Source organism: Sinohyriopsis cumingii, chromosome 4 (genome assembly GCF_028554795.1).
Source record: "Sinohyriopsis cumingii isolate HCF-2022 chromosome 4, ASM2855479v2, whole genome shotgun sequence".
Lineage (NCBI taxonomy): Eukaryota > Metazoa > Mollusca > Bivalvia > Unionida > Unionidae > Sinohyriopsis > Sinohyriopsis cumingii.
In genome coordinates this window covers 105,527,697-105,553,955 of record NC_142964.1, presented here as the reverse complement: position 1 = coordinate 105,553,955, position 26,259 = coordinate 105,527,697, and the positions used below count along the sequence as shown (strand labels likewise).

The 26,259-nt window shown below is 34.9% G+C and overlaps 2 protein-coding genes across 3 annotated transcripts in view; both read right to left on the bottom strand.

Moving 5' to 3' along the window:
• Nucleotides 1-419: 419 nt before the first annotated feature.
• LOC149801833 (uncharacterized) lies at nucleotides 420-23,931 on the bottom strand. 2 transcript variants are annotated; one of them, XM_089956206.1, is made up of 5 exons: nucleotides 23,623-23,931; nucleotides 19,225-19,265; nucleotides 18,169-18,255; nucleotides 10,248-10,377; nucleotides 420-2,252 (listed from the first exon to the last, which is right to left on the bottom strand). In XM_089956206.1, the coding sequence occupies exons 1-5, from the start codon at nucleotides 23,713-23,715 to the stop codon at nucleotides 2,151-2,153; spliced, it is 453 nt and encodes a 150-aa protein (XP_089812332.1). In that variant the 5' UTR covers nucleotides 23,716-23,931; the 3' UTR covers nucleotides 420-2,150. The 2 variants fall into 2 exon arrangements, with proteins under 2 accessions (XP_089812332.1, XP_089812333.1); XM_089956207.1 differs by lacking the exon at nucleotides 18,169-18,255 and having other exon boundaries at nucleotides 23,623-23,923.
• The window catches only part of LOC149801828 (uncharacterized), a 447,130-nt gene continuing 431,255 nt past the window's right edge, over nucleotides 10,385-26,259 (bottom strand). The window contains exon 2 of the mRNA XM_089956851.1: nucleotides 10,385-12,891. The gene's annotated coding sequence lies outside the window, so the exon portion shown is untranslated. The remainder of the gene's footprint in view (nucleotides 12,892-26,259) is intronic.

Genomic DNA, 26,259 nt, shown 5'->3' with positions numbered 1-26,259 from the left:
ATCATATTCTTTTTATTGTGCACATTGTGAATGTGAGAACCATACTCATATTCTTGTTATACATATGTGCATCTGTAACATGTTCAGTTTAGGGGTAGTGTATTATATGTAGTGGGTGGGTGTGCGAGTCAATTTGCATATGTGTTGTAGTGAATATTTAATTTTTTTTGTTTGTTTCATAGACTATCATACCCTCACATTGTATTGTGTTATTATTCAATCCAAGCATCCATTCAGTTTCAATCTTGTTACAACCCCATATAGATGACCTCACCTTCTGAACTTTTCAACTACCCCTTGTTATCTACCCCAGTATAAGGTGACCTAACCTATATCACAGTTCTACATGAAGGTTCCCCTGAAAAGTGCTATAATAAAGTCACTTTTATATTTCTTAAAGGAAAGAAATAGAAATAATGTGAACAAAATGGTTTAATCATAAAAATGTTCTTCATGCATAGGTATATCATAATAATGAAGATAAAATCAGTACCGTTAAGTAGAAAAAATTTGTTTAAAGAATGAATATGATCAATGTTTTATGAATTATTTCCTAAAATAATTTCATTCTTATTTATTTGTTTGTCATTCCAAAGAATAACATACATTTGATACAGATATACAGTATGATATCAAATACATACAGGAAAAAAATATGGTATCAACAGGAAGGCATCGCAGAGAAACAGGGCATCGCAGAGAAACAGAATTTATAGTATAGAGAACATACAGCTTTTGATTAAATATAACTGATATTCCTATGAAATATTCTGGAATGGTAAATTAATTGACAGCTATAAAATGTTTTGCACAAGGTCAAAGATATTTTATTATAAAGAAAATACCTTGTAAATAGTGAATTACAAAAATATAGCAAAATACATACAATTTCTTAAGTGATTCTTTAATGCTGACCAGGTAGCTATGCAATAACCCATTTACTGATGATACCTAAAAACATCAATGTAAGGACATAAGAATATTAACATAGCACAAAATGACCTTCACTTCAGAACACATCTTCCAATATAATTCATTAAACTTCAAATGCAATTTAATTTGCTTATAATGCTCGTATTAAAAGGTTTTTTTTTGTTAATTGGCAAATTGTCTAGGTGAAACAACAATACTAAAATTCTTCATAGGTGATTTTTATTAAAAAAATTCACTTAGTGAGAAAGTTTCCAGTAATTAGGAGATATGTGTTTTTATATTTTTTTAATAAAAAAAAATAGCAAAATAAATCACGTACCATGTTGAACAGAGCTTCATCCAAACTGGATCATGGAATCACAAATGGAGATTACATACATACATACATACATACATAAAGCACATTTTCCCCTGTATATCTTTGGCTTTAAACCTAATTACTACATCTGTACTAATTAATACTATTTATATGACAGTTTCACCATTTAGGCATCTTAAATGTCACCAACAGATTTGTATTTTCATCACTTTTATTTTGTTCATGAATAGCTTTAAAAAATTCAGACAGTTAAAACAAATTAACCAGCGAACATCTATTATGCTGCTTTGTGTGGAGCTATTTCTGAAATGTGTTTTTTTAAAAATGAAATCATTTTACTGTCTGTGTGTGGACCTGTCATTACACAGCACACACAAATTTTGAGGACTGGTGAAACCTTTTTGCTCTTTTTTATGTCTGGAATAAAATATTTTTTAATCACATTACTCATTTAGTAAAATAGTTTCAAGATTTGTCAATACCATTTTACTGAGTGAACAATATTTAGTGTTAGAACAACACTGATGTCATATTATACAGCAAACTACATATTCAGTCCTGTGTGTGGTTAACTGCATCCCAGTAAGTGCTTGGCAGCATGTAAATTGTGCTCAGTCATCACACATGAGACATTTGCATAAGAAGTAACAAGTTGAATATAAATGTGTGTATGTGTGTGTGTTTATCTGAAAAATTCTGTATGTCTTTGATTATATCAAATTGAAACTTCTAAAAACCACTTTTCTGATCAAACAAATGAAGAATGAAAATTACTGACAATGAACTATGCATTGTAGTCAATCTTTACAAAGTAATACATCATTATACTTGTAAAACAGTTGAGTATATTTTTGATGACCACAAGTGGATGTGAGATATGACAGAAAACAAAATAAATTCAGATACGTTGCTTGAAAAAAGTTTTCCCTTGTATCTCAAGCTCAGCCGCATACTGGGCAATGTCCTTTGCTAACAGCTTTTGCAATGCCACTCTTCTCACCTGCAAAAAAGAGTGAATATGAATTTTACTACTATTAGGAGGCAGTGTGGCCTAGTTTTAGACTGGTATTTGGATTAAAAGGTTGTAGACTTGAGTCTAACACAGGTCATAAATGTTCAGAAAGCTCCATTACTTCAGTTACACCAGTCTACACAGCTGCTGGATGGGGATGGGTGGGTGGGTGATACTTGATAAGATGTAGATTGATTGGCATACCTATAAGGATTGTCTTGCACTTTCAGTCGTTTTCAGCCATGCAAAATGGATAGGTTATGGCTGGCCTTTATCAATACAGTAGATTACATAAAAGTATAGAAAAGAAACCATTTTAATGCTTTTGATCAAAACTTGCACAGAAATTCCAATTTTAAAATACAACCTGAGATGCATATATGCTGGGAAAAATTGAAGTTATCTTTGAGAATATGAGAAATGGTATGTACAAATTGTGTTTATATAACCCTGACTACTCCCATATTCCAATTACCACCTCAAACTGTATTTTATGAAAATTTTAGTTCATGTTGGGATTTTGTGGAGGGGGTAAAACTCGAATTATGCCATGCTATTATTGTGTAATTGTATCTTTTCCTGGTGCTAGTCCCCTATCCATGGAGATTATTTCCTCCAATCAGTAACTGAAGGTCTAGAATAAAAAAATAAACATGATCCCAGTTTGATTCCTTAGTCCACTTTACAAAAATTGGGGTAACAATAGCCCGGAACTCAATGACTTTAATTTTTACAGAAGATCTCTCTCTTCGAGTGAGAGACTGATAAGCTCTTTTAATAGTCTGCATGATCCATCTTGAGATGGTGGCTGCCAAAATATCAAAGCACACTTTTCAGAGAGAAAAAGATGGTTATTACCCTTTCTTTCCACTTTTGATTCAGACAGAAACATAAAACTTTATCTTGACTATCTCAATCACATACATGACAGAGAATGGGGATTTTAATAGGAATAGAAACTATCCAAAGCAGCTGATTCTTAGCCATGAATTTCCAGGCTAGCAATAAAAGAGACCAAATCATAGTTACCTTTGAACTATAAACAACTCTTTTCAACAGACAAAGCATGAATTTCAATCCTTCTCCTGTTAAGGGTAAGATCGCTGAAGGAAGCTCCACTTAAATGTAGCTAATGAGGCTTAGATAATGATCAAAGAACATGAGAGGTTCCATTTCTGCATTAAAGATTAAATGACTGGTCTCTGGAGCTCAAAGTTTCTTATCGGTTCTGAAAGACATGATCTGACCCTAAAGTGGAGCTCACAGAGAACATGAAGAGTGGAGAGATCTGCTCCATTGTAGCATGAAATGGTGGATACTGAGCAATTTTTTTCACAGAAGAGAAAAAGAAGAGTGTCTGGAACTGTAGTCAAAGGGGCAATATAGTGTCAGCACATTTCCTACTTCACCAATTACAGAAAATTTTCCACCTGGCAATATACAGTTTGAAAGTCATTTGCCTTCCAGCATAAGCAATTCATCTGATAATCTTGCTCAAAACTGGTATTGCTGGATACATTTTAAATGAGCTAGGCATGAAGATGTAGAATTTGTGAAGTGCTGTGCAGGATGGACAGTTTTTTCTGTGACAGCAGATCCCTTACTTGTGGTAATTCTATGGGATTGCTGACCCAAAATGGTCAAAAAGATCACTGAACCCTGCTTGCTAGAGCCACATGGAAGATATTGGCTGAGCTAGGACTTGGAAGTCTTTACTCTGAAGATCCTGAGGAATTATTCTGAAAGATGGGAAGGCATACATTTGACCACACCGCAGACTGATAGCATTCACTGCCCATGCCTTCTGACTGGCAATGTAGAGACACAGAGTTTGCTGTTCAGCCTCATTGTGAATATGAACAAGTCTATCATTAGCCTTTCAAGATGATGAAAAGTGTCTCCGCTACAAACCAGTGCAGAGACCATTCCATGAGGACTGTTTGCAACGTCTAGACAAGATGTCCACCAGAATATTTCTCTTGTCCGGAATGTTGAGGACTCTGAGACTGAATGATCATAAGAAGCCCTTTGACATCTGAGGTATGCTACAAATGATATGTTGTCTGTAGTGACCACCACACAGCAATGTAATATGTGGTTGATGCATACTTGTAGTGTTAAAAAACAATTCTTATTTCAAGATTGCCAATGAACAAGAATATTGTTTTCAAGTACTACTTCAGCCTCTGCATGAGTTCCCAGACTCAGGCTGGGAATCAAGGCGGATGTGAGGTTCAAGTGTATTATTATCCAGATGTGCAGTCAGAAACCTTGTCCAGCTTTATCCACCAGCTTAAATGGTGATGAAATTTGGATTCTAATTCATCTGAGTGGACATGGGATCCTTATGAGGTTTCCAGTGTGCTAAAAGCGAAAATGGACAGATTTCAGATGAAGCCTTCCAAAGAGAACTAAGTTGATTGTCACATTCAAGGACCCCAAAAGAAATCGGAAGAGACAAGCAGACAATAAACTGTTCTTGTCCAGACTTGCTGTGAGAGCATGTATTTGTGAGATTTTGTCTGGAGGAATGTCTCTTGATGCATGAGCAAATTCATCCCCATGTACACAAAAGTCTAAAAAGAGAACAGGTCTGACTTCTCATGATTGAGAGTTAGGCCATGCCAAGTCAGCTTTCCAACTAAGACAGATCCTTCAGAAGGACATGTGCGTGGATGCTGTCAATCAATAATTCATCAAAGTACCAGAGAATGGGAACCTCTATGGCCCTTAAACAAGCCACCATTACATGCATCAGCACAGGTGAAAGGAGGAAACAAAAACTGGATAAACCTTCTGTGATAGACAAAACTGCAGGAATTTACATGGGCTTGAAAGATGGGGATCAAAGGCAACAACCAAGTCATTTGGCTTCATGAAATTCCTGATTGATGTCTCCATATTACAATGCAATCTGAAAAAGGTTTAATTTGCCACCTACTGGAACACTGAGAAGAGAGAGATTTTATTAAAGAGGGTTCGACACCATAAGACAACTGATTTGCTTCTTACAGAAATGTGAGGTAAATAGAGAATCCCTCCAAAAGCCTCTCTGTCAACATTATCATGAGAACTGGCAGAAAGAATGTGTTAAAATGGTCTGATAGTTCTGCTGGCTATCCTGTTTCAAATGTTTAGGAGTGGGAGCTGTGAACCTGGGATGGGGCTGTTTCTTTTATCAGTTTAGCCAGGACTAGTACCACAGTCAGGACCTATGTTGCTGATCCCTCAAATCTTGCAAGGCCACAGTAGGAATGTGTTCTCTAAATAATGTCTCCACATCATGAGGAACAGCCTGCAAAACTCTTATGCACTACTCCAGTGAAACCTTGATGTCTGCAAGATGGCACTCCTATGGAGGTGAAGAGCTCTGCTGAGAGTGCTATGGACACCAAGAGGGTTATCTCGATGTCTTGGAAATAGCCTCTAACAATCTGTGCAATGCAGCCAGAGATACTGATTTCTCCTTTATAAGATTGAATGAGTCATTTAAAAAATATCAGCATGTGAGGCAATGGTAACTAATGTGAAAGTCTCAGCCTTCATTACCAAAGCCTCAAAAGTCCTGATGTAGAGACTGACCCAGGTTCCTGATTGAATCCCCACGTGGAAATCAGCAGAGTCCATGGTGGGGGGATTAAGGAGCCAATGTGATGAATGGATCCTGTAGCTGGAGGTTGCAACCAGATGTCAAAGAACAGAACTTCTGCTGTCCATTGGCATCTTGGCCTAAAGACAACTTCTGAATCAGCTGAGTGAGGGAGCAACAGCAGATCTGATTTCAGCTGTGTCCTGGAGAGAGTTCTGGACAAGAATCTGGGAAAATGGGGGTGAGGGTCATGTACCTCAGAATATGACTGTCATCCTGTCTTTGCTCTTGGTGGTGAGATCATTCTTGATATTATGTTATGGAAAACCAACTCACAAACTGATGGTGGGGATCAACAAGTCATATAGGGTTGAAAGATAACATTAAGACAGGATGTCAACAGAATCCCTTCCCATACAAAGGTCATGAAAATCCCTTCCCATACAAAAGTCATGAAAAATTAGAGCCTGTTCACTTCAGAATGAATATAAACGTAGAGAAAGGTGGGGGAAGAGGGTTCCTGAACCAATCCATTCGCCTAGACTGGAGATCAAAACCCAAGACCCAGTCTCAAAACCAGTGTCTAGTACCTCAGTCAAACCTTCATTCTTGATGGCTGGTGCCCAGTGTTCAATGGCCAGTTCTCACTGAATGGTAACCTGAGGCTAAATGCAAAAGATAACCACCAATCACCATATGTCAAGCTCAGTAACCAGTGGTAGACTTTCTATGACAGTCACCTGACACATCTCCTGGTGATGGATAACTGGCATCTAGCACCTGTGACCCACTGACAGACTTTCAATGACTATCACTTGACGCATTACATTGTGCACAGTGACTGGTGACAGGGTGACTGTCATTTGACACTACCCATGGACTGGCACCTGGTGCCCAGTCATTGGGCAGTAACTGGTCAGATAATATTGCAGATCTTATTATGGAATCTCTGTTTGCAGAACTTGACAAAGATGAACAAGTTCTTGATTTGATTTCATGTCTTGAGAAAGGCAATGATTGCACTTCCTTTTGTACCAGGAAGTATATATTCCAAAGCCTTTTTATTATCTTTCATTGTAGCAGGCTGAAACTGAATCGACAAAGGCAGGTCACCATTAAAACTGCAACCATAAAAATGATCTCTGAAATACTGGTAATAGCTCAGCAGGAAAAATAAACAGTGATTTATCTGGTGGCTGCTTGATAGTAAGAAGGCTGATTTCATCCCGTTTTAAGTTGAAAAGGGCAGTAAATCATGAAAACTGTAAGAACACAATGATGATTATTATGATGTGCATCAAGTTTAATTTGCACTCCACAGCAAACTGCAAGATCTGATGCAGTAAAATGAATGATTTGACTACAAAACTCCTTGAGACAAGAGAGCAGTATGTTAAATTAGAATAACAATTCCATCTATGGCTTAAGTCAATAAACATAATTCAACTGACTAAACTGCACTGCACTGGTCTGCCACACCTAAGAACTGATCAATCATGTATGAGCCATGACTAATGATATGACATAATTAATAGCATACAACAATGCTCTAGGACAAATGATCATTTTTAAATGAATTATATACAATAGTAACTTTCAACATCAGAATCTAAAAATATAAAAGGCTGAATTTTGTGAAGTTTATTGGTTAAATTCACTGTTATAAGCATCATTTACCTAATAATTTCATCAAAATTTTGAACCAAAAGGAAAAATGAACAAACTCATAAGTAGAAATATATACAAGTCTTTTGCAGTATGGTGAATTATATGGATCTATACATTGGCTAAAATTGGCAATTTTTCAGATCTGCTCTCCAAAAGTGAATTCCAAAAGCTCCAATCCCTCAATCAATACCTACCACTGTTATCAAATTATCCAATACACTCACTTATAAGTTGAGTTCATCTGCAAACTACACAGACCCTCATATTCAACTGCATAATTGGTCAGAGTCTATGCTGTTTGTTCCCCTGATTACTTCTAACAAATTGCATCAACCCAGATCTGTTTGTATATTATGCAACAGATTGTAGTCTCTGTAGTTTGCATTTGGAAATACAGTAGTCCCCTCTTGAACAGCCCCCTGACCAGCGGCCACCCGCTCCTTACGGCCAGAATCCGTTGGCACCGACGAGTTTGTGTTCAAAAGTACCCCTCGCAAAAGGCCACCCGGCTAACGCGACCAGCGGCAATCATATTAGTGCAATAATATAAAATTTACCCCTCACAAGCGGCCGCATTTTATTTGAATATGTATCCAGAACCAGTATTTTATTCATAACGTGTGTTAAGTAATCCGATTTCTGTTTCCCCGATGTCAGGTTTTCGTTACTGAAAGCAGTGTTGAGTAAAGTACATTTACCACTAAGGTTAATATTATATCATTTACGCCTCATGAGAAGCCAAATTTATTCCATAAAAACCGAGAAAGACTCAAATTTTAATCCATACAAAAGGGTACGTACATGTAATCCAATTAGCCTTACTGCTGTGTTATCATAAGATGCCCGGTTTAGTCACTGATAATTGTTAAAATTACAATTATTGAACAGTAGTAACAGCTGAGAAGTGGCAGTATCGATGTACAATACCCAAGTCAGCAGGAAAATGGTTTGGTAGCCTTTATGGCTTCCCTTAGTAAGATGTTGAGCTACTTCACTTTGATAATCAGTGGCTATTACTACTGACAATAATTGTCAAAATTACGAATCCTAGCGGCCGCGAGGTCAAATCTGCGTGATGTTACGGTACATATCGAAGCCGTTTTGGCTTCTCTCACTTAGTTTAAAGAAATGCATAAAAACAATACGGTACCAGACTGCGACTAACGAATCACGTGACAAGATCACTTACTTTAAAAACACATGGCAATTTGTGTAGATGCATACAAAATTGTTTATCAGTATTGTAGTTGGCAACATCAATAACTTACTGCAAAAAGATCAACATGTCATCGAGGAAAATAAAAATTTTCAGTTTAGAGGAGAACGTGAAAGTAATTCAACTGACGGGGGGGGGGTCGTCGAGGATCCTTGCAGAAAACTAATGTCGGGTAGACTCAGATAAACAATATCGTGAAAGATAATGAAACAGTTCTGCAGAAGTGGAAAGGTAAAATGGACGGAGAAAGGAAGATTGTTTGAGCCAGGAGATGTTTGTATCCTGATTTGAATGACAAGAAAAAGCAAAAAATTTGTCAGTTGAATTGGGATATGACGACTTTACCGTAAGTAACGGATGGTTGCACAGATTTCAAGTGAGACACAATATCAAGTGTTCTGTCCTTAGTGGAGAATCAGCTGATGTTAATAATGAAGTTGTCGAAGATTGGAACAAAAGAATAAACGATATATGCAGGGGATATGACAGCAAGGATATTTTTAATGTGACAAGACTGATTTGTTTTTTAGACTGTTACCAACAAAATGACATGATGTGAACTGTAACATAATTATAAAGACAGTTTTAAAACTATATCAATGGTTATTCACAGCATTCTTTTGAAAATGATGACAAAATTTGTTTTACATTTATTTCACATCATGCATGTGATTTTTTAATTAAAATATTAAATATTTAAAATTAAATGTACTTGTGACTTTTTTCATATGTCTTTACTATTCGCATTTTGTCATCCCCCTCTAGAAAGGCCACCCGCATTATAAGGCCACTTCCCTGCTGCATTATGGGTGGCCTTATAAGAGGGGGACTACTGTATATAAGGTAGTGAAAAGTTTATATTAAGATTTAAGTCTTGGCATAAGAAGTTCTGTTAGTAAAATCTTAACCTGCTCATGAAGGACTACATTTATGGGTTACTTTACCATTTGTGTATAATAAATAATCTCAGTATTGGGGCCTTGGTTGGCAGAGTCATCTAAAGCATCTGTCTTTACCCAATCACTGCCATATCACCTCTCTCCATGCAGGTTTGAGCCTGGAGCTCTCCCAATGTAGGTATGTGAGAAAGCTTTCCAGTAGCTTCACGTAGGTCAGTGGTTCTTCCCAGGGTTTTCTCAGGTTCTTCCTCCACCAGTTATACTGGCTGTCATGTATAAAGTATCATGTGCTGAAAAATGGCATTACTGCCAAAACAACAAAACAAAATAACCTCAATATAAATGACACTGGCCCATATGTGACACATTGTTGTGATCAATTAAATGTCCTCCAAGAAAGTTACAATGTATTCTCCAGAGTAGAAGTTTCTGTATTTTTGCACAAATTTACGTTTTTGTTGGTCCTTATAAATTCAAGGATTGGAAGGAGGGTTTTCATTGATACATTTTTCTTCTTGGGCCTTTAAATATATAAGATAGAGTAAACACAAAATTCCCTAAACCATGCACCCCATTAACAACAGTGAATTCATTTAAGTTCATCATCTTACAGCAAGAGATGCCTTGGCTGCCATTCTCAACTCCTCCTTGATCTTTTTATCCTCTTCCTTTATTCTCTTCGTCCAGCTGGACTGCTCTAAACTCTCATTCCACAGAGCTCTCTGGTTTACAATATTCTCCCTGGAGAGAAATTAATTAGAACTGTATCAACTATTAAAATAATTAGCACACCACTTTAATTTAATTGACTTGTCTACTTGAAAAGCCCACATAAGCAATGATATTGGTTGTCTCTCAAAATGTTTCATTACTTCTCATTATGATGGTCAGGCATGGCAAAATGTGATATTTTCCAGATTTAAAAAAAAATATCAGAATTTTAAACTGAGAACAATATCTTGTTTAAGATAGTACTGGAAAACTTAGGAGAAGCATTATTAATTATAAAATTCAACTGAATACCCTGTACAAAAAAAACAATACAATTTTTATACAATATTTCTTTATTATACTTATTTGGAAAACAGACAGGAAAAAATGTTTAAGCTTCAGAGCCCATGAAAAAATAGGTTTATGATGCAATATGTTACAAATGTAATATGATCAGTTTTGTATCATGTTAAGCACAACAGTACATATTATATTGTGCCAGGGCAATTGGAGTATGGTGCCTTCTGTACAGACATGCCACTGAAGGAAACAAGATAAACCATTGGTATGATTCAGACCTGCACTTTTTCAGTCATGAGTTTGGCATGCTAACCACTGACCTACTGTGGCTCCTACATACAGTAAAAAAAAAATAATTATCATTTTCTAAGGTACCAAAAGTCTGCAAAACTTTAAAAAGAACACAACTCTCTGTACAAACAAAATTGATTACAAAAAAATGTAATCGCAATTTTGATGGATTGATGGTGTAGCAAAATTACAGATATGATAATATTTCTACTGTATATACTTGCTTATAAGTCAAGTCCAACTGCAAAAAACAGACTCTGATATGCCATCACATGAGCCAGCAGATCACTGTCTATATTGTTTGTTTTACTGATTACTAAAAATCACTTCATAGACTCAGATCTGCCTGTGCATTATGTGATGGCAGGTCCGGATCTTTGTAGACTGTTGTTGGACTCAACTTATCCATATAAATGAGTATATATGGTAGATATTGCTGATACATGTAGTTTAATATCTCATGGTTAAGTACAAATACAATCTATCAAAGTCTATACAATTCATTTCAAACAAAGAAGACTGATTGGTCTAGTAAGTACTCAAGAAACACTCATTTACATAAAAGATATAAATAGTCATGGTACTTTTAATGTCCTGTTCAAAGATAATTTACACAGACAACTCCAATATCCTATGAGAAACAATATGGATGTAAATGAAGTTTTATTTGAGGAACAGTGACTAAAAAAAAGAGATTTAAAGACAAATTATAAAATACTGATATACACAATTATAAAGAGAAATTGTAATGACACATTTGACAACATGAAGTTTGGAAATATGACTGGAAGTTTCTATCAGTTGTATCAGTGAAAATCTTATTTCCATCTTTCTTTTATTTAAAAAAAGAAATTGTTAGTCATAAAGCATTTTCTTTTTGGCAATTTTTTGTCTAAGTGAAGCATGTGTTAATTGCAATGCTGTGTTGATTGGTATCTCTGGAAGAGGGGCCCCGAGTGGCCGAGTGGTCTAAAGCGCTCTTTGTTACAGATCACTGCCATCTCACCTCTGTCTGCATGGGTCAGAGTCTCGGATTCGGCTAATGTGGGTATGTGAGAAAGCTTGCCAGTAGCTTCTTGTGGGTCGGTGGTTCTTTCCGGGGTTTTCCCGGGTTCTTCCTCGACCATTAATACTGGCTGCCATGTATAGCCTATCGTGTGCTGAAAAATGGCGTTAAACCCTACAACAGCAACAACAACAACAATCTCTGGAAGAAGAAATATTACAACTTCTATTTTTACTTTTAATTTTGAATAAATGGATGAATCTATTTTCAGCGAATGTTCAATTTCTTCAAACAATGATTTCTTTTGAAAATTATAAAAAACTAAATATTTTCAGAGCTATAAAAGAAATAAGATGCCTAAAGTAAACAGTTGTTCAACCAAACTGTGAAGGACATTCCAGCATGATGTGACAGATTCAAACAGTTTAATAGTTATGTAATTTAATGTATATGTATGTTATGACAAACTGTTATTAGACATATTTCTTTGCAAAAATGTACCTTGGGAAATGATCCAGTCTTTATGTTTTCTTATCTCTCTTATCCTTAAATAAGAAATCTTAATGAAGTTTCCTTAAAAGCAAAACCACTTCAGAAATAAATAACCTACTGGTACACAACATATAGTACTAAATTCCACCCAGTCTTAACTTTGCTGGAAAAGAGTGTGTCTGTTGTAAGATACACAGTGTATAGTGTTAAATTTTACTCTATCTTAACTCCCTTAGAAAAGAGAGTGTCTATAGTAAATAACCTACATAGCATACAGTATTAAATTCTAGTTAGTCTTAATTCCCCTAAGAAAGATGGTGCCTACAGTAAATGACCTACACAGTGCATAGCACTGAATTAACTTCCTTAGAAAAGAGGGTATAAATAACCTACACAGTGTAAAGTATTAAATTCTAGCCAGTCCCTTAGAAAAGAGGGTGTCTACAGTAAATAACCTACACAGCACATATTATTAAATTCTATTCAGTCTTGATTCTCCTTAAAAAGAGGGTGTCTACAGTAAACAACCAACACAGTATATAAAAGGATTAAATTCTAGTCAGTCTTAACTCCCTTTAAAAAGATGGTGTCTATGGTTTTGGGCTGAGCTTTAGCATCTTTGTTATATTCATAGGAAATATTAATTAGTTTGCATTTAGTTTCACAGCTGGCAACAGAAGTATATGGAATCTTCAATCAATAGTTAGACATATATACCTGTTGTGCTATTTCTTTTTCTTATAATTTTAAATTATCACATTCAAAATAAATTCCAAATTCTATTATGAATGAAATAAGCATATAGAGTGCAACCTTCCCATAATTACCACCTCTCTAAAACAAAAATCTCTCCTTAATAATCCAACCAAGGTATGAACTTTCCTTCTCTTTGTTCTATCTACATATTTAACTCTATTCTAGTTACATCTATTATCATGTCAGAGACTGTTTAAGAGAGGTTGTACTGTTTTCATTATCATCATGCAAAGAAAATCTGGAATATAATATAGAAAATTAGCAAGGAAAAATAAGTAAGAATCAAGGATTCACTTTTTCTTTTCTTGGTTATCATGCATTCAGAAAGGTTTGTAAAAAGGGACATCATTTGTAAAAGTAGAAAGTATAATTCAAATAGATAAGAGCATACTTGGAATAATGTAGTAAAATCATGCATTGGATGAAGAAATTTTACATGAAAATTGAGCAAAAATATCTTAAGCAAAGTCATTAACACTACATGAGAACTGCTTTTAATGTCAAACGCATGAATGAAAAGTGGGAGTGATGTTTTAAATTCTACTGCTAGAATTGTGCTTCTAAAACAAGTATACAATTCCAAAATTTATGAAAAATAGAAAAATTGCTATCAAAGCCTGAAAATCTAGTCATATTATATGTCTTCAATCATCCCTACCAAATTTTGTTCAAGTGGCTTTTATCCAGTTGTCCAAAAAGTTCAAAAAAAAGTTTCTTTCAAGTGGCCTAAAAGCTTATGATGTCCAACATGGCTACCATGGCAGATATTTTGAAAACATGATGTTGCTTATTCTGAATGGAAAGTCATATCAGCATGAGAAGTTTTCGTCAGAAGACTTCTTACGAAAGAAAATGGTTCGGCTCAGGCATCCAATATGGCAACTACAGCAGCCATGCTGAAAATCTTACTATCTCTACTTCTCCCTAAAGAATGTCATATCAGCGTAGGATTTTAAATAAAAAGACTTTTTATGATGTCCAGTTGATCGTAATTGAAAATGGTGCTGATCTCACACCCAGTATGGCCACCATGGCAGCCAATTTGAAAATCTTGTTTTATCACTACATTTCCAGAACAGAAAGTCATATCAGAACTTCTTATGATGTCTGATGAGTCCTATATGAAACTTTTTCCACTTGGACATCCAATATAGCTATCACAATGGCCATCTTGAAAATAAATCTTGTTACCACTATTCCACCTCAATTTATGGTCGTATCAACATTGGGTTTCCACAAAAGACTTCTTATGATGCCCAGTTGATCCTAAATGAAAATGCTGCTGATCTGACCTCTGGCATGATCACTATGGAAGCCATCATGAGAATCTGTTATACTGCTGCTCCTGCTACATGGAAAGTCATATCAAAATGGAGTTTTAAGCAGAAGACATCTTGTGATGTCTAGCTGATATCAAATAAAAATGGTTCAACTCAGGCATCCACTATTGCTATCACAGCTGCCATAATGAACATTTTTTATCACTACTTCTCCTGAATATCAACATGGGGTTTTCAGTCAAAGAATTTTTGTGATATCTAATCCTAAATCAAAATGGTGCTGATTTCATATATAATATGGCTGCCACATCAGCCATCTTGAAAATATTGTTATCATTACTTTTCTTGAAATGAAAGTCATGAAGGTACTTCTTCTGATGTCTAGTTAGTTCTAAATAAAAATTATTCCACTTGGATGTACAATATGGCCACCAAAATGACAGTCTTGAAGAATTTTTATAGTGTCTAGTTGGTGCTGACATGACATTTAATATATGGCAACCACAGCAGCCAGTTTGAAACTCTTTTTATTACTACTCCTTCTAAACAGAAATTTCAATCAGCTTGGGGTTTTCACCAAAAGACTTCTTAGGGTGCGAAACTGGTCTTCAATAAAAATTGTGCTCATCTGATATCCAGTATGGCCAATACAACTGGCATCTTGAAAATCTTATTGCTACTCCTCCTAGATGGAAAGTTGCATCAGTATTATGTCTTTACCATAAGACTTCTTATCATGTCAAGTTGTGCTGATCTGACCACAAATATTGCTGTCATAGTAAAAATCCTACTGATTCTCCTATATGGATGGTCATATATCAACGTGGTGTTTTCACTAAAAGTCTTCTAATGGTGTCTAGTTTGTCCTAAATAAAATTGGTGCTGATCTTACATCCATCATGGCTGCCACTGTAGTCAATCTGAAACTCGTATTACTCAAAAATATCAGAGATGGTTTCAACACTCGGCAGTTAAAATGACAAAATGGTTTTATCTTGAATTCCTGGAAATTCTTTTTCGATAGCAGATTATCAGTCTCTTCAATGGATTCTTGTTAGGCAATTGTTCTGACAAATTTTTCAGCAAGAAAGTTAAAGGTCAATCCAGAACATTTCAAAAACATGTGAAAATTTTAAAAATAGCTTTAGTATCCTGAAAATCTAATCAGGTCATCTAAATATGCATAAAAATATGCCTAAATAATTGGATTATTTTTATGTCAGGTAGTTCTTTTCTTGGGATGGGTGTGATCAAATCATGATGCCCAGTGGAGGCATTAAAGAAATGCTATAAATATGCATAAGATCACATGGAGCTGGATTAAAAATATAAAATATTATACTGCTACTGCCTACACAAGATGTCAGCACCCTATGACATGCATGCCAATGGTTCCACGCCAAACTCTTTGGAAAAGCATATGGTACAAGTTGCAGTCTTGCATTGTATGTACTAAAAATTATAATTAAATTACAGGGAGAAATATGATTTGGAATACAGCATTCTTCAAATGAGCATCCTGGCAAATCGGTTCCAAAAAGCTGCCGATGTTTGGCCTACACTGTAGACAAGGCCTAGGCAAAATATGGTCAACATGATGGATCCATTAATTTCTATCATAGGATGTGGCTTTAAAAATCACTTTTTCAGCCCATGTCCTGAAGAAAGTTGACCATGCCTGTTACATACTATCTCTGGATAGAGCAATCATTTATTAAATCTATAACAGACCCATTTCATTATGAAACCATGATCATTTAGTAAATGGTCAACATTTCCAGATTATATTCTTAGTAAAAAAATGTTTGCTTTCATTATGCATATAAACAGTATGTATGTATTTGGAAAGCGTTGACGAGTGCATACAAAGGCAATTAAGGGTAACTCTTTAAATTACAAAGTCATATTTTTTATATCAACCATACTCTTTTAAAAAGTTCAAGAAATTCCTTCCTGGAATATCATAATAAGATACCTCCATTAGTATATGGTCAGAAGATGACAATTAACACCAAAATAACAAAGAAAAATTCCATAGGGGTGAGGTGTTACTCCATTGTAATTTGGAGAATGATGTGCACCCAAGAGTCTCAGAATAGTTCTAAGTCATGTAAAAGTAAATTTAAATTCCAGTGTGTTTTCATGTACTCGTGTATTGGCCATAAAACTGGGTCCTGATGCATCTAAGTTCCACAACCATAAAGTGTTAGTTATTTCAACATGTTGATGTGAAATCAGATGTGCAAAGTCTAAAATCTGACCTCTGGGATTTCACTAATAATAACCCCATGATTCAAGATTATGGACCCATTTGTGTATTGAAAAAACTCCTTAACAATACACCTAATCACGTGGGATGTCCCCAAATACCATATTTGAGGAACTTTCCTCTCTTACTGGAGCAGTGACCAGACTTCCTTAGCCAAGTTCTAAATAGAATAATGATCCAATTATATTTGTATTACTATCAATCAAAAGCGATTGATAATTGGATCACTGAAATTGTTTTCCAATTAATGTTGTTGAAGCAAGCCCAGTAGCAACTGCATATGAAACAAATCCTCTTTTCTAATTAAAAACTATTTCCTAGATTAGTATTGCAATATTTTTTAAGTGTAATCAATTCCTTCATCTGAAAAAAATAATAAATTATTCAATAGCTTAAGAAGAAAAAAAGCAGCCATATAATAAGTATTTATGCAGAAATGGATGATGAGAATGTAGAAATAAATGAAAAGTGTTACAGGCTCTACTCTTAAATTGGTCTTGTAAAAAAATTATTCCATAAAGAAAAATGAAAACTTCAAATTGGGCTTGCATAATCAGGTCGGTGCTTTTTTTTAATGAATTGAGTGAGATGCATTTTATATGAACAACAGTCCCATGCTTTTCTTCCATTTTACCAAATGATTTGGTGTCCTTGGAATTTTTTCATTTTAATCCAAAATGTGTTACCATACAGTGTTTTAACCAGGAATGTGTCTCATTGGAAATCATCTGATAACATGGAAATCAGTGATGGCAAATTAAACAAGGGACCACATTATGATATACAATGACTTCATAAAAACTATCAGCAGGTCTATTATTTTCAAATGATTTGACCAATTTACAAGTCTTTAAGACTGAATAAAATCATGGCCTCTTTTTATTTCAACATTTGCATAACTCATGTTTTTCAATTCTTCTCTTCACTTTTGTCTTTATTTTTAATCCATTATCTTTCTTGAGTAAAGAGCACATTTTCTCATGAAATAAACTATAAATCTGGCATAGAAAGTAAATGTTGATTGATTTAATGTATTTATTGGATGACAAGCCTATTCGTGCTAATAAGTCCACCCTGTTTCTGTACAAAATGCATGCAGATATTTACTAAAGAATATATCTGCATATATATAAGACCATCCCATACATTTGGAAAATGTATTAGCATGACAGAATCAGCATATCATTGGAGTAATGCTGTAACATATATATTAAAACACCAAACAATAAAACAGTTGCAAGAATTTTTCTTGTTTCTGAAGTTACTCTACTATCTGGAGCACCATTATATGATGACATGGCCATGATTTTACTCAGTCCCTTGCATCCACATGAGAGGATGATATGATAATGGACTGAAGGAGAAAGATAAAGAGTGCTGTGTGAGGGTAGCTCAGCAAAGTTAAATTATATATCATATGAATATACTTTCTCCTGGTTTCCTCATCCATGGCTGCCTCCTCAATATGGGTAAAATGGGATGCCATGTCATCCCAAAAATCCCCATACTTATGTCTAGTGGTCACAGAGTGTGACAAGAGAGAAGGTGTATTAGTCCCACAGCAAAACAGACAAAACACAATCACATATATATGGATACAAATTAACAGATTACTTGATTAGCAATGCATGAATAGTATAATAGTGAAGATACACACAGATTAAGTACATAAATGAAGTGGATTGATTAAAGACACATATCTTAACCAAAAACATGCTTTTTTAAAATTAAAATACAAGTTAAATAACAATGCAGCCTTCTACCATTAATACTGAATTGATTTTTGCATACAGTTGTAACGGAACTTAAATATTATATATATATATATATATATATATATATATATATATATATATATATATATATATATATATATATATATATATATATATATATATCATATATGCATTGTAGCAGACTCTCATACCCTGTAGTCTGCATTTCTTGAAACAAGTGTCTTTTGATAGCAATACTAGGCTCTTGATGAACTGAAACCATATAAGAAGCTCACTGAAACACGATGGGATCCTTTTTCATTTCCATTAAAGTCATTGAAATAAGTATTGTAGTATATATATATATATATATATATATATATATATATATATATATATATATATATATATATATATATATATATGTTTAACACTCAGTGCTCTTATGTTCTTAAGAACAAAACTATTGTCACATGCTAGATCTTATTAATCATGAAATGGATTACAACAATACATCTGAAACTTCAATTACTTTAAATCATCAGATAAACTGATTTTATATGTATGATTCATACTGATACAAAAAGAATATATCTCATATGTCCTGTGACATTTTTTCTGTCTTGCTGAATTAATGTAATGTATTGTTACCATAATTAAGATTTGAAACACAAATGTTTTTTTTATATCAACAATGAACAATACACATAAAAACAGAATATTTAATATTTTAAAAAATGTTGCATCCTAAAAATTAGCCGTACTTACAATCTTACTAGGTTGTCTCTTTCAGCCATCATTTCATCATTCTGAAAAAAGTAATGCCATTAAAATTTAGCTCGCTTAATCATAACATTTCAGCATCATTAATGTCTGAAGATTTGATAAAATGTAACTTTTCTTCTTTGCTAATTACTAATGGGTCATTATTTATATTTACTATATTACACATTTAAAATTATCAAAGGTTCAAGATCACAGTTAAAGGTCTGAATATTGGGGCCCCGAGTGGCCAAGTGGTCTAAACCACTCACCATTCTGGATCACTGCCATCTCACCTTTGTCTGCATGGGTTCGAGTCCAAGGCTCGGCTAGCATGGGTACGTGGGAAAGCCTGCCAGTAGCTTCTCATGGATCGGTGGTTCTTCCCTGGGTTTTCCAGGGTTCTTCCTCCACCAGTTATACTGGTCGCCATGTATAGCCTATCTTGTGCTGAAAAATGACGTTAAACCCAAAAACAACAAGGTCTGACTATTAACTTGAAAAACAAAGGGATAGTAGAGATTCTTCTTTGTTTATTTATTTATTCACTTATCTAACATGTCCACCACCAACCTCTGTAAGAAGACCCCATTATAAAACAAACATCTTTCAAAACTTAATGAAACCCTCGGGTAACAGCCACCTTGACATTATAGTAAGTTTTAGCCAGTCGCAAAGATGGTTCTGATGCACACTGGAGCTGTCATTGTGCATTCTGAAAGCTGACTCCAGCATATGAATCAATGCTGGTAAACACAGACAATGCAAAGATATTGTTTGACAAGACTCCACTGCAACCTTCACTACCGGTAAATAGAATTAAGATATTAGGGTTTTGTCCACTGGAGAAAAAGGTACAGTGGTATTTATCCATGATGATGCTGAATGCATCACATATAAATTCATACCATGTAAGCAACATCTGTGCACACCAATAGCTATTTTATGTGGACTAGGCCCTCAAGAATATTCCACTAAAAGATTAAATGTACAATATAGTCTTTACCAATGCAGCCACTGGTTGTTGTTGTTGTTGTTGTAGGGTTTAACACCATTTTTCAGCACAGATAGACTATACATGGCGGCCAGTATCAACGGTGGAGGAAGAACCCAGAAAACCCCAGGAAAAAAACACTGTCCCATGAGAAGCTACTGGCAAGCTTTCTCATGTATCCACATTGACCGAGCCTGAGACTCAAACCCACACAGACAGTGGTCAGATGGCAGTGATCCATAACAGTGAGCACTTTAGACCACTGGGCCACTCGGGGCCCCGCAGTCACTAAAATGTATATTATTGATTAGTCTGCATATTAAGGTGGATATGGAGGGAATAAAACATCAATTGTTAAAAATTTCCCAGGCAAGTAAAGTTTGTTATCACTTGCCCATAATTTAAAATAAAATAGTATCTGGGTTTAGATGCAGTGTTGTAAAAATCTTGATTCCAAAATAAGGTCATTTTTTCCAGTCTAGAAGGATCACATCAGTGGGAAGTGAAAACTGATTTTATAAGCTACAGATCATGACTGTAATACTGTAAGACTTTATGCATGATGCCCATTTAAATTTAGCACACTGTTAGCAAAAATGTACAAAAGTATATAATTTCCTTAAACTCCACTCACACCTTGACCCAAGTACTATAAAGAGTATCCACAAAAAGTGCAATATCAGTTATAAACCTTTCTGGCTTTCATTCTCAATTTTTGCCATTGAAATCGCACATTTCCATGACATCACATAATACTGACACTGTTTTTCCAGTATATTTCTCCACAAGGAACCTCCGTGTAGGCATACACAACTGTTTTTGGTTGCAGTGCTGCTTGTGGACTTTACCCAATTCATGTCACAAAATTAAATGCAATGGGTTTACACTCAGTCCCTACAGCCTCTTCTAGTAATATGTTTGCATTATTGTTATATGAATATTAATTATATTTTTATTAAAATATACAATGACTTGACATGGACACAGTAAAAGGACAGGGTGTATCTTTTTACTCAAATACACTCAAATGCACCATTTTAATAATAAAACTATAATTATATTGTGTTATTGGTGTATTTTAAAAAAAATGTATTATTTTGTTAAATATTATTAAGATATATTAATAATAATCTGCAACTTTCAGAGTTTTACTGATCTTGTGGTGATGGATGTAGTTATCAAATTAAATACAGTTTAAACCTGCAGTTGAATCCATGTGAACTGATTTCACTATTTAATACCTTTCTATATTTTTCTATATGTTAATAATTAATATATTCTTTATGTTTATCAATATTAATTTCATTACACACTGGCATTAGAGTTTTATTGTTATGCTTGCATGCATGTTTATCAACTACTTTCTTAACCAAGTGTTTTAAAAGATTCTGGAACAGCTCAGCTCATAGCAGAGTCAGCAAATTAACGTTCTTGGCCAATATCAAACTCAGAAAATACAAATTGGCCCTAAACATATTCAGCCCATTATTTATATAATAGTTATGTGGATGTCATGTTCTTTTTTCAACAGTCACTTCATTTTCTTAATCTCTGTACATTTTTTTTCAATAGACATTTACTATGCAATAGAAGTATGGGGACAAAAATCATAATCTCAGATTAATGAACTTGTATACTGTATAATCAGCATTGTGAAACTGTCCTTGTCCTGTTCCTATGCTAATTGTTAATTGAGTTGAACGTAGCATGTGTCTACTCTACTATTCGTCATTCTAAACGTGTGGACATGTGTGAATCATATTACAGTCGCACTTCACATCCATATACTGTAAATTTTGTATCAACAGTAAATATATTCCAGTATTCTAAGTTTAAAATGTCTTTGTCCTTGTAAGCCCACTATGTTAACTTAGTTAAACATATCATTTTTTAAGAAAAACATAAGCAAAGAGTCAAAATAAACATTTCTAATTCAAAGCATTTGTTTTTATAGCATAAAATTTTGTATCTTTGCCTTGTCTTATTCCTTCTCTTATTTCTTTCAATATTAACTGTAATTAAATATTTTATTTATACAAATTTATTATAATTATTAGCAGTAACTACTATTTGACGTCTTCTTTTATTAGCCCAATTTAATACCTGTAAAGCCCATAGTATGAAAAATTTTCTTCTGGAAGTTTTCTGATGATGTTTAAAAAGCATTCAACAATCACTATTGAATTGATTTGGTTAAGATATATTAGTATTAAACTGTAGAAAAACAAGTAATATATAATTATTCTGAGTAAATAAGCCTACATGATCACGTTGACATACACTTTAATTTAGTCCAATAGTAATGCATGTCCAGTTCATATGAATTGTATATACTAATATTAGTACCCTTACTCCTACCTCATGGACAGGGTACTAACATGAACATATATGAGTAATGGATCAAGCCGGGTGTGATTCACACCCGGCACTCTTTTAGCCTAATATCAACAATTTGAACATATTCCTTGCATATAATCCAATAAATTGAGTAGTCCTCTTATTTAATACCAGAAGTATCGAAAATCATTTGTAGAAATAGTTGTAAAATCTCATTTACCTTTTTTATCCAATATTTTCATTTAGATCGTCCGCCATATTAGTTCAAGTAATGATTGCTTCCGTTCTCAGCCTTGTTTGTTTGTGTGCCATATAAGGTCATTGAGGCCTTATTTGGAAACATAAACATATTGTAGTAAAAATTTGGCGCATTTTGAGTCAGAAATTCTGCGCATTAAAAGTAAATACAGTTTATTGGCAACTTTGAAATTCCATCAAGAAGCCATTATAATGCCACTTGATTGATAATAACAGTGTAGAATATCTGAATATGGTCTGGCAAGCCTTATGTTGAAAAGGGGTCACAGTGAGAGTCTCGCATTATCTGTCATGGCAGACACGGTGAGGTTAGTGTAACCATGCCAATTTATTTGATCGTGCAAGGGTTTAATAAATTCAAAATAAGCCAAACTTCTTTCACAACATGATTATACTTATGTTGTAGAATTATACATTGTTTGTTTTTCTGACTTTAGTGATGATTTTTTTCTGGTGCTCCATTACATGATATGGGATCAGCTCGTAGCCTCAGCCACAACAAATCAAGTTGAGGATACGACATCGTAGCTAATGAATTGTTAATTAGATTCTGTATGTCTCGTGTTCGTGGTGATTAATAGTGGATGCAAATCACATGAACAATCAACAACAGAGAAGGTGGAGACTTAAAGTGATTAATTCATCAATTAACGATTAAAACAAACTTGCGTACATAAAAATACCTCCAAAGACATGTTTAATGTGTGTGTTTGAGTATATTTGAGTGTATTTGAGTAAAAAGACGTGCCGAAATTGAAGAGTATCCTGACAATTTTAGAGTTTAATTTCTGGTGTGTATTTACTTAGTTTCTTACTTTGATTCTTTCTACTTGCATCTGATAAGCCTGTCGAAGATATGCACTCTTCTGAGTCCCCTGTTCGTATCGTAAAATTGATTGCAAACTCATTTTTGCTGATAGTCTCGATGGTCGCCGCTGAAGCTTCTCTGTTGCTACAAACGACTATGAACTTATAAATTCATCCGAGATAACAAATAATACCATATTTACTTCATTAATCGCTTGATTCAAAATTTGTTGGTTAATGCGAAGATACAAATTCTTAAAAGACAAAATATATATTTTACTTTCCAAAGTAACCAAAGGAATGTACATATGTGCAGATACGTTTCATATCGTGCAATAATATCCTTCCATGGGAAAATCAAATCACATTTCAATGGAAATAAAGCTAAATATTATGCGTCTATACAACGCAGAACAATCACTGGAACTACTTGCAATATAGCCTGGTTCCCGGTCTCTATGGTGACCAAAGATTCTACTTAGACAAGTACCCTCTCTCATCTACATCTAATCTTGCGATGGCTATTTGCGGGCCAGGAACCAGGCTATGTGGGCTACCCTATATGTGTAAGTAGTACAAGGAACCAGTCCATGTGCAATGGAAAAGAAATTACTGACGAATCTGATTGATTGATTGATTGGATTTACGTCGCGTGCACCCAGAAGGGCATGTGCGACAGGTTTATTCCCGCACAGCGGGATGCTAAATGTTCCTGGGGGAAGGAATTAGTGCCACATCCCCCAGGCGTTGATATGCTTAAGGAGCACTGCTAATTTAGCCGTCAGGTCGTAGGACTATATGTAATATATATAGCAGTATGTAACGCCCGTTGCGATTGGTCGTAACGATGACGTCACATCGGGACACCTATTCCACATCGCCGTTATACGATGTCTTGGAGAGCAAGGAACTCGGCAAGCCAGTCATGGATGTCGTGCACTCCCAAGAACGTCAGTCCGTACTTAGTAAAATTTAGTCTAGTTGTACTAATGGACAATAAAAAAGCCATTAATGTGTTAGCCACCTGTGCAGTTGGGTCAAATCAAAACAAGTTGTAAAATTTTCCTACGTCCCAACAATCGTGAAAATTCTAGTACATAGTGTACGTTGTAGATGCCCTACAAATTTTTAATAACTAATATGTCTGAACGACATATAAAAAGTTTGGTCTCTGTTGGGTCATAAAAGGTTTCCACAGTCCTTTTTCCTCCCAGGTAATTTCGGGGAAATGGTAGCTGTGTAGCGTAAAATTGTAGTTAGCTGCTGGACTGGGTAGTTCTTGTAGGCATCTTGATAGAATTGTATAAGGATTATGACACCATAGTGCCACTCGCTATTCATTTATTTGTGCTTTTATTTATGTTAGGTGTTTCATCCGCGCGTTGCACGCTTGTGTCCGACTGAGACAAAGGGGGTAGTGACCAGAAAGGCAGGCGACCATCTGCAGGCAGGAGTCCGCTCATTCCAGGGTACTTAAACGAATTTTGAGTTTTGGTTCTTGTATCTGAAATTGTTCTAAAGATGAGCTAGATTACATTGGATGGAAAACTCTGTGCTGCTTTAGTGTTAGTATGATCTGTATAACAGAATTAGGCCGCAGTATTACTTTGGCTGTCTTTCATGGAAGAGAGCAGAGAAGATTTTTTTCTGGTTTAAATATTATTTTTGTTTATTTTTTTAGGATATATTTGGGATTTAAGAACACAGGAACCTTTGCTGAGTACTGAGGTCCCTAGGTACGTATAAAAAGCGCCCGTCTGACTATGTATATTTATCTGGTTTAGAGAGTATTTGGGTGGGTTATGTATGTTTTACAGATTGTTATTTTTAAGCTAGAGGGACACCCTTGCTGAGTACTCAGGTACCCCAGGACCCGTCAAAGGTGCCCATCTGCTAGTGGAAATTTATTTTTATGTGAGGTCGGGTTGTTTATTTTATGATTTTAGGGTGTTTTATATTTTTTCTTTTTGCTTGGATGTGTCTAGGGATTTAAGTATGTTTTGGTTGGTCATATTTATGTTGGGGTTGTTATTTTTAAGAAAATCTGGGTAAGTGGTAGGGGATCCAATTTTGTTTTGAGCTTTTTGAAATTCCATTTTAGCTTCCTGATATTTTGAGCAGCTATTGAATATATGTGGCAGGTCTTCAATGGTTTTGCAGTGATAGCAATTGATATTAGCAGGCTTGGGTCCTAGATGTCGCCATTGGTCACCCGTACCAATTTTCCCGATAAGTGTCTTGCTTGGTCGGGCCTTTTTAGAATTAACGTCTCATTTGAAAGTTTCGTATTTTGATACCCCATAATTTTGAAACAGAGGGCACGAATCAGGTGTTTGCAAATTTGCACATAAACTAAACATGCAAATTGATTTACGTTTACTTTTAAGTTAATCTTGACAACGGATTTGTTTTTTCGGTGACTGTCACAAATAGACCAGCACTGGGGATCAAAAGCCTAACTTGGGCTGCAGATGAACAGTCTATTTGGCTTACGTGATTATGTATGTGGTATCACGGTACCAATTGTTTTTCCATAGACCTTAATGCTAATGTTTGGGGAAATAAATGTATTTTCTATCCTACTTTAGCGTGCATGTCACTCATTTTTCTAGATTGTCAATTTTCCAAAGACAAAGCCAGGTACT

Excerpts from the sequence above, each read along its gene's own strand:
- LOC149801833 (XM_089956206.1), bottom strand. The coding sequence starts at position 23,715 with ATGAGTTTGCAATCAATTTTACGATACGAACAGGGGACTCAGAAGAGT. Across the intron at positions 19,266-23,622 it reads TGCAAGTAGAAAGAATCAAA|AATGATGAAATGATGGCTGA; the intron begins GTAAGAAACTAA and ends TACTTTTTTCAG. Across the intron at positions 18,256-19,224 it reads AGAGACAACCTAGTAAGATT|ACATAAGTATGGGGATTTTT; the intron begins GTAAGTACGGCT and ends TGTGACCACTAG.